Source organism: Ahaetulla prasina, chromosome 7, assembly GCF_028640845.1.
Source record: "Ahaetulla prasina isolate Xishuangbanna chromosome 7, ASM2864084v1, whole genome shotgun sequence".
NCBI lineage: Eukaryota > Metazoa > Chordata > Lepidosauria > Squamata > Colubridae > Ahaetulla > Ahaetulla prasina.
Genome location: NC_080545.1, coordinates 54,196,154 through 54,208,200, shown reverse-complemented (window position 1 = coordinate 54,208,200; position 12,047 = coordinate 54,196,154). Strand labels below are relative to the sequence as shown.

At 38.2% G+C, this 12,047-nt stretch overlaps 1 protein-coding gene across 1 annotated transcript in view; it reads right to left on the bottom strand.

The window, feature by feature from the left end:
* PTPRQ (protein tyrosine phosphatase receptor type Q) overlaps positions 1-11,062 on the bottom strand; it is a 122,179-nt gene extending 111,117 nt beyond the window's left edge. The window contains exons 1-7 of the mRNA XM_058191656.1: positions 11,015-11,062; positions 10,292-10,429; positions 9,565-9,700; positions 3,733-3,987; positions 2,675-2,892; positions 2,217-2,403; positions 1,807-2,091 (exon numbers count right to left, since the gene is read on the bottom strand). Coding sequence (XP_058047639.1) covers positions 1,807-2,091; positions 2,217-2,403; positions 2,675-2,892; positions 3,733-3,987; positions 9,565-9,700; positions 10,292-10,429; positions 11,015-11,062 — 1,267 coding nt within the window. The remainder of the gene's footprint in view (positions 1-1,806; positions 2,092-2,216; positions 2,404-2,674; positions 2,893-3,732; positions 3,988-9,564; positions 9,701-10,291; positions 10,430-11,014) is intronic.
* Between the last annotated feature and the right edge of the window lie 985 nt (positions 11,063-12,047).

Genomic DNA, 12,047 nt, shown 5'->3' with positions numbered 1-12,047 from the left:
CATTTTCATCACAGCTTGATTAGCACAAGAAAAAAAAACTGCTCCCAACAATTCACCTCCTTGCAGCAAGCAGGAGAGGCCCAAACAAAACAGCTGAGGGTTGGGAAGACGATCCAACAATCAACTTGTGCATATTAGGCTGTGCTGAAGCTGAAATGGACTGTTTTTTCTTGCTGCTTGCTGCAAGGAGGTAAATTGCTGGGAGGCAGAGGCCAAAGGGTGGGGCCAGTGGGTGGGCGGGGCTACATATGGTGTATAAGACACACCTAAATTTTCACCCCCTTTTAGGGGAGGAAAAGGTGTCTCTTATACTCCAAAAAATACAGTACATTTTTGATTGCTATTGTCTGTGAAGGAAACCAAACTGGCTTTCATAGCCTCTTTCTTTTATATGGGAATGCTAAACCTGCTTGGATATTGGTGCATTACAGCAGAGATACATACACTCAAAGATACATACGCGCATTGCCAGTGTAGTCATTTGAAAACTGTGGATTTTTTATATTTTTATCTGCCTTATATTGGTTGCGTTTTACCCAGAGTCACTTTTGGGAAGATGGGAGACTATATAAATGTGATTAATAAGCAAATAAAAATAATGAAACATCAGTCTAAAAGAAGATTGATTTTAGGGAGTACTGATCTCATGAATCGTTGGCATTATTGCATGAGCTTCTCTATTGGAATGACATCAAATCAATTTTCCGGTGGATAGATGGAACAAAAATAACAAAAGGAAAATAAACATATTCCTGGGTGATAAGATCCCGAAAGAACATTTCTACAGCTTTCAGACATTTCATTCATTTACCTTCCCAACATTTTCCCCAAAAAACATCAATCTCAGAATAGCAATAGCCCTATAAGAGTTTTCATTTCTACATAGTTAGCTTATTTGTAGGAGACTTAAGTAAGGAGGAGAGTCATGAACGGACAAGTCAGTTGTATTGAACAAGCTATAGTTTAACATTAACTTTATAGCAAAAAAATAAAAGAACCAGGTTGGTTGATCCAACAAGATTCATGGATGAAACTGCAGGAATTATCCATTTCTCCATCCTGCCCTATCCATAGTATAAAGAAAATTCAACTATTATTGTCTGCCAGAAGATGAGACTGGGTAGAATAGAAAAGGAAGAGAGGAGCTACACTCTGAAATTGTAAAGATAGTTACAATTGTTTCTAGGCTGTAAGGATAACACAACTCAAAGAGAGGCAAATGGGCACATTAATGTGGCATTATATGAGGAAGAGGCTTAGAAGATACTATAAGAACCCAGTGAGAAAACCATTTTAAGGCAAACACATCACCATTCTTAGGGCATTAAAGCAACCACGTCTTTTCAAGATCGTCAAAGCTGTTTCAAAAGATATTTGTGGGGTTTTGCATATTCAGATCTGATACATCAAAGAAATGCAAGTGTTTGTGTGCATGCACCACACATAGCAGCAAACCCCTATTAGAGCTTCAAATATTATACTTTAAGATAGTAAGCTAAATATTTTTAGTACAGATGCTACTGTACATAGTAAATGCTTCATTAAATATATGATTTGAAAACACTTTTTCTCCAAATCAAAAAATAATTTTCTCCCCTAACTGCCATTTTTATGACAATATTTAATACATATTGTGATAGTGCACAAGGGGTTAAAATTAATTTGCAATATATTCTGAGCCATACCAGAATTTGAATCTGATTGTTTACTCAGAGGACATTAAAACACAAAGCAAGTTTTTGTTTTAAAGGAGCATATCTATTAAACAATGACACACAACACAATTTGTATTTTATTGTAACTTACTTGTCTCTACCTTCATAACAGGATGCAAACTAATTTGGTCTCCTTCAGGGCTCTGGGCTGACAATAAAAATTTGTAAGAGTGACCTGGGTCCAGATTGAAAATATTTGTGTGTGTTGAATTTAGAGAAAAAAATTTGGAATACTGTTCTGAGTGTTCAGAATAGTACTTAATGTTAAGTTGAAAATTTGAATTCAGCCAACCATTCAAATTGTTCCACACAAAGGCTGCTTCATTTGTACCGACATCTTGTATTTTAAATGTGAAATTTTCAGGAACTGAAGATACTGCAAAAACAAAATAAACAAAAAACCCCTCAAATTTTAAATTAAAAATGCCAGTTCTCAATAAGCAATTTTTTTTTTGCTTTAAAGAATACATTTTAATTAAAAAAACTTGAAAAAATAATTACATTCATATTCACAAATATATGGCAAAGAGATATAGCAGAAAAATCCTATGAAGAGATAATCTGGGACAAATGGATTTCTCTGGAAAGCATAACAATCGGTTTCATTTTCTGGTATCAGTGACAGAGAAGAAAATTCAGATTCTCCAAGATATGGGGAGTCATCAGTCCACGCGAGATGTCCTTCTTCCTAAAAGAAACAAGATTACTGTTTTCTTAAATTGCTAAGTTGTTTTCTTCAATATACTTCATAAATTTTAAATCATAATTAATTTAAATTAATCATTATTTTATTATAATTGTTCATATATGTGTAAATTATGCTTTTATAATAGTATTACTGAAAATTAGTGTGTGTGTGTGTGTGTGTGAGCACGTGTATATTATTATTCAAAATATGTAGCAGGAAGACAAAAGAATCAATAACAGATCTACAGTTTAGTAAAACTTAATATACTGACCTTAACATCATTAAGTCCTGTCCATACCAAGTTTAGCTGGTTGAATGACTGAAGATAAGAAGTCATAAAGGCATATTCTTCTTTGTTTCTAATATCAACAAGATGTGCCCCAGTTGAAAACAATCCACACTGATGTTGTGCCATATTCCAAGGTTTGCTTTCTGTATTAACTTTATAGCAACTCTGTTTGAAAGCTGTCCAACCATCTGAACACAAGCCTAGTAAGGAATATTTAATTCCATGCTTTTTCCAATAAGCATATGAATGATAAACTAAAACTTTCAAAATTTAAGAAAAGTCATATTTCAAATAAGATAAAAATGGGAATGAAGTACACTTTTTTGCATCCATTAAATTCATAAAAACAATATGAGTACCAGATATTAGTATGCTTTCCTACAGGATGCAAAATGACTGCATTGCTTGCTATGTAATAATCAATGCTGCATTCACATGTTATTTCCTACACTTAGTCCACAGATGATGCTATAGATATAAATAATTAATGTAAAAATTATATATATGTATGTTTCTTTTCCATCTATTTTAAAACATATATTTCAGTGTAATTCTGCCATTTTTGAAACAAATCTTTCAGTAAATAAACTATCAGGATTCAGATTTCAATAAGGTAATGCATATATTTATCACCATTGTTCCAAAAATAATTTCAGAAAAATTTAAATACTATTATGTATAACTTCCTTAATTGAAGCAAACTGCAATAAGTAATATATTTTCATTATAATTCATAATTCAGTAAAGTTATATATTGTTATTCTCACTAAAGAGCACAAGACCTGCCTCCTATTGCAATATGAATTTACATCTGGAAATGTACATTTAGCAAAGGGTTTTAATTATACAATGAATTGGGAACATTTCGCTATTATATTCGCTAGCTATATTTACTCCCTACATTTCTTTAAAGGAACTTTTTTAAAAAAACAAAAACAAAGCTAACATGTTCTTAACCAGACAATGGTCATGGTTAAATGCAGAACTATATTGATATTCATAGAGAAAAGTGACAATAATGCATTAATTATAATACTGACCTGTTTCAATTTCAAACTCCAGGATCTGACATACATTAATAAATTCTAAGTCAAGTTGCTTAAATTGAAGAGAAAATGTGTGCAACGTTGCAGGTCTCAGATCAGACCATTCATAAACTCGTTCTTTATTTTTAAATATATAAGAAACATTTTTATGGAAAATTCCTATCGAAAAATCATGAACCAGCATATTCCAGTTAAACAATACACTTGTACTTGTCACACGAGTTTTGACGCTACTTTCTGGAATTCCATCTATAACAGGCATAGAGAAAATCAAATTATATATTAGATTATTTACATTAAGATAAATTATTTTGACAATGGCAAAATAGAAATGTGGTCAACAAATAAACTGAAAATTATTTCAGTTCAGCACAATTGTATTTATGTGTGTGTTTGCATTTTATACAGTATGTAAAACGATCTCCTAAAGTTGAGAAAGTGAAAGGCTCATTTTCAAAAATGCAGACATGTTTAATTCTTTGCTCCAAATAGCAATGTGTGCAAAACGATTTGATACTAATGGCAGCTAAAGGGTATAACTGTATTTGAAGTTTATGACAAACATCAATTCTGAAAAATAAATTTTACAAAGGAGGAAGTGTATATTAATGATATACAGGTCAGCTCCCATCTGGGTTAGATTGGTCCAGTTCAAAATATAGCATTAATTCAAATCAAATATTTGAACTAAATTAATTCAGTTTGGAGAGTAAATTTGATTAAGTTATTCTAACTGAACAACTCGATTATAGTTGTTTTTTAAATTTAATACAGTTTACAAGTGCTCAATGTAACTGGGCACCTAAGAAAGCAAGAACAAATACATACAAATCTAGAAGGCAATTTTTCTATAACAAACCAAACATACTATAAGACCTTGATCACTATCCTGCCCTAAAGCCTGGGAGAGTAGCCAAATTTTCAGTGACTTTCCAAATGTCATCAAAGTGTTTGCTATATGAATCTGATGCCAAGAACTGCATGCCAAGAACTGCAACAAAGAAGTATACTTTCTAAGTTCTCGTGGTTGACACTGTTTCATGGAAGAAGCATGATGCATAGCCACTGCCCAGTCTCATTAAATCAGGCAGAAATTATTTCTTATTTGGGCAAACTTCAAATAAACAAGCCATATGCTATAAATAGTGGCACTGCATAGCACATTACAGCATACCCATCACTGCCCACGTCATCACTTCTAGAACAGTGATAGTTTCTGAGTGGTCTTTAAAGGCAGCCCCAGAATCCATTCATGTCAATCACATTTTTTGTGAGGTGGCTGCCACATAAATAAGATAAAAAAACAAACAAGCAAAGTGACAAGGTGTGAATTACCGTATATACTCGAGTATAAGCCGAGTTTTTCAGCACGTTTTTTGTGCTGAAAAACGTCCCCTCGGCTTATACTCGAGTCTACGTCTTCGGGAACCCCGCACAGGAGGGGGTACCGAACGGACTCCCATGGGAGGGACGGGAGCGGCCCGCCGAGGTCTCGCGATTTGTCGCCCCAGGCCGGCCCCATTCCCGTGTCTGGTGGGCGGACGGCGCAAACTTGGCGGGCTGTGCATTGGCGCGGGAAGCCCTGGTGGTGCAGTGTTCCCGTTCGCCCTGGCCTCCGTCCTCCGATCTCCTGCGCTGGGAGGCGGCGGCGAGCCAGCGAGCAACCGGGCACGCGGACTTTGGCAAGGAGGAAGGTGGGAGGAAGCGGAGCTGCCGGCTGTGGGGGTTGAGGCGTGCAAGAGGAGTGGCGTGGAAAGGCCTTTTGTGTGTGTGTGCGTGTGTGCGCGCCTGTGTGCCCTAGGGAGGCGGAGCTGCCGGCTGTGTGGGGGTTGAGGCGTGCAAGAGGCGCGCCTCCTCTTCCTCCACGCTCGCTCCTCTTGCACGCCTCAACCCCACCATCCCCACCCTCTCCAGCGTGAAGGTCACCTCCTCCCTCTTCCAGGCGGCGGCGGCGGCGGCGGCGGCTCGGCTCGGCGGGCGCCACAGCCGGCAGCTCGCTTCCCTCACTGGTCCCAGTCAGCCGAGCGGTGGCGACATGCGGCGCGCTCCGCTTTCACCGTTCGGCTGGATTGGGACCGCTTAACAGGTCCGCGCGCGGGCGGGGAGCCGCCAGCCTTCTCGGCTGAGGAGGAGGTTTCCCGAGCGGTGAAAGCGTCGGCCGAGAAGGCTGGCGGCTCCCCGCCCGCCGCCGCCTGGAAGAGGGAGGAGGTTTCCCGAGCGGTGAAAGCGGAGCGCGCCGCATGTCGCTTTCACCGTTCGGCTGGACTGGGACCGGTGGGAGGGAAGCGGAGCTGCCGGCTGTGGCGCCCGCCGGAGCCGGAGCCGCCGCCGCCTGGAAGAGGGAGGAGGTGACCTTCACGCGCGGAGAGGGTGGGGGATGGTGGGGTTGAGGCGTGCAAGAGGAGCGGCGTGGAGGAAGAGGAGGAGGCGCGCCTCTTGCACGCCTCAACCCCCACACAGCCGGCAGCTCCGCTTCCCTCCCTAGGGCACACAGGCGCGCACACACACGCACACACACACAAAAAGGCCTTTCCACGCTCACTCCTCTTGCACGCCTCAACCCCCACAGCCGGCAGCTCCGCTTCCTCCCACCTTCCTCCTTGCCAAAGTCCGCGGTGCCCGGGTTGCTCGCTGGCTCGCCGCCGCCTCCCAGCGCAGGAGATCGGAGGACGGAGGCCAGGGCGAACGGGAACAGCCCACGCCCAAGAGGGAAAGGGAGCGAGTGGGTGGGTGGCTGGGGCGAGACCCCACCACAAACACACACACACGCCCGTGAGGCGTCTTGCTTGCATGTCACACACACGCACGCTCGCTGGGGAAAAAAAAGGATGGATGGATGGATGGAAGTAAGGAAGGAAGGATGGATTGATGGATGGGCGACCGCTTTGAGCGCAACCCTTCTCCCGCAACTAAGGGGGGGGTCAATGTTTTCCCCAATCCTAGGGTGTGGGGAAACAGTCATTCTTTCTTCCCCCCTAGTCTCTCCCGAGATCGCACTGCAGCGCCCATCATCCCCAGCCGGCAATCTGAGCTCGTGCCATCGATGTGGTCCTTGAACTTCCCCCTCCTTGTTTCTAACCCAGCCTAGGATGGCCGGCGTGGAGTGTGTGGTGGTGGTAAAACGGCCAGGAGAAAGCTTTCGCTCTTTTCGAGAGGTCCTCTTGGAAGGCTGCCTTGGAAAGGGAAAGTGGGGAGGGGGCAGAGATTTCTCCCTCAAAGGTCCCCTTGGAAGGCTGGGTTGGAAAGGGAAAGTGGGGAGGGGGCAGAGATTTCTTCCTCGGGTCCTTCTAGAGTCCTTGAGAAACTGATATCATACAAGGTTAATAAATTATACTCCTCCTCCTCATTGATGAGTTTTTCATCCTGAAATTGATTGAAACATTGTACCATCATATGCTGCCATAGTATAGTGTTAACAACATCTGTAAAGATGATATATGAGCATGACACTAAGTTTTTTCTATATTTCCCCCTTTATTGAAAAACTTCCATCATGCTTCTTTCTGAAAACAAAGGTCATTATAATATACCTCATTATATATTTGATTTGATGATATTTCAGTTAATAAATACCATTTAAGGTGTTAAGCTTCTTTTCTTTTTCAGCAGCAAAGTGAATTACAACTTTAAAGAACTTTATTACTTTATATTCATTTATTTTAAGTATAGATTTTAGATTTTTAAACAAATATGTTTAGAGCTTTTATATCTTTCAAGTTATTCAAATTATCCCCTCAGCAGGTATATAATGGCATCCAATTCCAATATCATGTTGGGGCTTTTGAGCAAGGGAGGAGGAACGTGAGCACCGCCTTTCGCGCTGGCATTCCGGGATTTCCCTTTGTTTAGAGCTGGGAATCCTCCTTCCCCCTTTTGCACTCCCTCCCTCCCTCCCTCCCTCTCTCTCTCTCTCTCTCTCTCTCACACACACACACACACACACACACACAGACTTCTAAAGTCGATTGGCACAATGAAAGGCAAAGACCACAATTGTTTTAAGAAAGAAGCTTTAGCAGGAGGGGATGGGAGGGTGTTTTAAGTTTTGGCAAACAGCCAGGCCAACTGTATTGGAGAAGGTCACACAACTGGCCTTAACATTTTAGCTGCTGTCTTTTTCCTCACACTTGGGTTTAATGATATTAGAGACCCTTATTGCCCTGCCAAAAAAAAAAAAGAGCCACCCCAACGTCTATGAAAATTAACCTTCTCTGCCAAGAGACACTGTGCAGGGTATTTTCACTATTGGTGTGCATACAGGCTTAGATTTGTGCTGGGTTCTTAGTGCTTAGAGCACTGACCTTCAGAGGCACCCTGGTCCCTTGGAAGCTAAAGGAGGACTCATTTTCATGCTTGCAGTTGTATTGTCAATTTCTGTGAGACAATGTTGTTGAAGTAACTCACTCACTCATTCATTCATTCATTCATTCCTTGTGTGTCCAATCACACTTAGCCAATAAAATTCTATTCTATTCTATTCTATTCATTCATTCATTCATTCATTTTATTTTGTCAAATACATATTAAATAATTATATAAATATAAGCATGAATTGAATACATAAAAGGAATACAACTAAAGGGAACATTAGGACAGGGACGGTAGGCACGCTGGTGCTCTTATGCACGCCCTTACAGACCTCTTAGGAATGGGGTGAGGTCAATACTAGATAGTCTTTGGTTAAGGCTTTGGGGATTTTGGGAAGAGACCACAGAGTCAGGTAGCACATTCAGGCATTAACAACTCTGTTACTGAAGTCACATTTTCTGCAATCTAGATTGGAGGTTCACTTTTAAGTTTGAATCTATTGTGTTCTCGTGTATTGTTGTGGTTGAAGCTGAAGTAGTCATTGATAGGAAGTACATTGTAGCAGATAATTTTATGAGCTATGCTCAGGTCATACCAAAGGCGGCGTAGTTCTAAATTTTCTAAAGCTGGGAATCCTCCTTCCCCCTTTTGCACTTTTATTGTTTTTCGTTCAAATAAATATTCATGTTATTTTACTTGGCTCTATCTTTATTTTTTACATTGACCAGTAGCTGCCTCATTTCCCACCCTCGGCTTATACTCGAGTCAATAGTTTTTCCCAGTTTTTGTGGTAAAATTAGGTGCCTCGGCTTATATTCGGATCGGCTTATACTCGAGTATATACGGTACTCTCTGAAAGTTCACACATGCCCCATGATCAATATTAATTTTAAAAAAACCAATTGTGATCTGATCTAATTTGTCAATTACGGTATATGAATCAAAATTTAATGTCACCCCTAAATTTGTACTGTATAAGACTACCAAAAAGCATCTGAAACACAAACGTAAAATTTTGATCAACAAAATGCCAAAATAATATCAAAATAATAAGTAATATTTGTATCATATGATGTTTTTATCTTAATTTTAATACAAACTTAATGTGTGGGAAGTTTATATGGAATATAGATAGTCCTTGATTTATGACACAATTGAATCCAAAATTGCTGTTGCTAATCGAGAAAGTTGTTAAGTGAATTTTGCCCTATTTTATGATCTTTCTTGCCACAGTTAAATGAATCTCTGTGGTTGTTAAGTTAGTTACATGATAGTTACATGATAGCTTCCCCATTGACGTTGCTTCTCAGAAGAACATAAAAGGGGACATGATCGTGCGACATTGCAACCATCATAAATATGAACCAGTTGCCAAGCATCAGAATTTTAATCATCGGATCACAGAGATGCCACAAGGGTCCTAAGGTCGTAATTTTTTTCAGTGCTGTTGTAATTTTGAATGGTCACTAAATGAACTGTTGCAAGTCGAGGATTACCTGTATATGTTGTTCTACTTACATATTTTAAATGACTTTGCATATAGAACTTTTCCACTTTTTACTGATTGGATCATTACATCATATTTCTTGTCTTCTTCAAGCAGAACTGTAACTTTCTGTACTTTTACTTGAATTGCAGAAACACTTTTCATATTCTATAATTTAAACAGATTTTAATACAGTATTATTATACCTAAGGCTAAAATCATCAACAAATTTTTGAACAAAATATGATTTGCTTTTCAGTACTTATAGCTCCTTTTTTGGATAAATTAGGCCCCTTTGTATATTTCCAATTTAATAGAATATCTGCACTAATAATTCACAGTTATAATGAGCCCTGAAGAGTCTGCTCTACAAAAATATTTCAATTGCTTTACTTTGCAATTGCAATTGCTTAAGAATAAAATCAAGAAATAACTACCAGAGAAGTAGCAACTAAAGAACCAAGCATTAGCCTTTTCTTAGTTCATGAAATATAATCATGAAAATAACCTGTTTATATGTGTCATTGTATACCATTAACCAAACATAACTGTTTGATGATTTGATGCATAACTGTTTGATTATTTAATGCCTATTTATCAATAAAGTATTATCAATGTCAATATTATCAATATTAGCAAATGGTAATAAATGTAATATATTTATAAATTATAAGCATTCTACACAATATTTTAACACATTTTCTACCAAAGAAAAGAATAGCACCACTAAAAATGTACAACATGAAAAGTTTGGCTTACTTTTTGAACAAAGTCATCTGAAATGTGATATGTTATAATATAAAAATCTGGATATTGATCTTCTGGAAATTTTGACCATTCCAAAGAAACAGCTCTAGATGGGTTCTTCACTTTATCACACTTCAGGTTGCTGGTTATCTTTAGTAAAATAAAAGGCAGGCAGAGATATTTCACAAGATGAATATTAAACCATTCCAATATTGCTACTATATATAATTCTACATATCATTTATTTAACATTTTATTTGGCTCAGATTATGACTTAGTTCATATCATGGAAGTCATCATTAAATATTAGTCTTTATTCTCTGGTTTGGATAAAAAAAACCCTGAATTTCTAGATATTAATATTCATTACAAATGGCAGAATATCTTGAGAACATTGCTTTCCAGCATCTCATGATACCATGAGGATCAAGAAATATGAGATGGTGTTTTAGTACCCAAAGCATTGATGAGAAATGGAGGCTACATAAATCCCCAATCCTAAACCAGCACTGCCACTACTAGAAAAAATTGTGATTTAAGTGAAAAGAAGTGTATATCCAGAGTTCAGCTAAATATATGAAGAGCAAGCAAGTATATTCCTACCCCTAATTTCATATTGTCCAAATAAATGTTTAAGTGACAAAGTGGCGATAAAAGATCTTAACTAGTCATGCTATATGCTATGTCTGTATGTTCCTAAAAAGAATACAAACACCAGAAGATATCTATTCTTACCTGAAATACATATTGGGTCACAATTAAAAAGCACATTGTCTTGTCCATAGTGTGGTTCAGTCTCAGATTTTAAAATGAGTCAAACTTCTGATTGAATTATGAAGCCAATCCTGTAAAAAGAAAGAAATAATATAATAAAATCTACTTAAAAATCTACTTTTTAAAATACATTATTCTGTACTCACATCTTTGAGAAAACATGCAGCTGTTCAGTTTTCAAGTTAGATCTTTTTTCAGTATATGATCATGTGATAATACAGATAGTCCTCAACTTACAACCACAATTGAGCACAAAATTTCTGTTGAGACATTTGATAAATGAGTTTTGCCCCAATTTATGACCTTTCTTGCCACAGTTAATAAATTAGTAACCTGGTTGTTAAGTGAATCTAGCTTCCCCATTGACCTTGCTTGTCAGAAGGCCGCAAAAGGTGATCACATGACCTGGGGGGTAGCAATGGTCATAAGTATGAACCAGTTGCCAAGCATCTGAAATTTTATCTCATGATCATGAGGTTGCTACAAAGTTCGTAACTGGTCATAAGTCATTTTTAGTGACTTATTTTTCAGCTATTGTAACTTTGAATGGTCATTAAATGAATTGTTGTAAGTCGAAGACTATCAGTAGTTAATTCAGGTTAATCTATAGTTCCATTATATCCAAATGATATATACAACTGCAATAATTTGAGCAGTGTTTAACTTCTTTTTTACTGATGCATATGATTATAAAGCATATACAAAGAATTCAATTATTGATAAAGTATTTGTAATGTTCTATATCTAGCACATCTAACAATTTCTTTGATGCTATTGGTGTTTATCAAAAAAGTGTATGCTTACATTTTTAACTTTATATTTAAAATTATAACACAGGAAGAAATTTTAATGTATACCTATTTAAAATGCAAGCAATATCGTACATTATTCATGGGAGATACAATGACGCAGCAGCTTAATGACACTGGAACTGCCAACCAAAAATGGTCTACATTCTGGCAATTTGAGTCCGGCTCCATGAGGAGTGAACTCC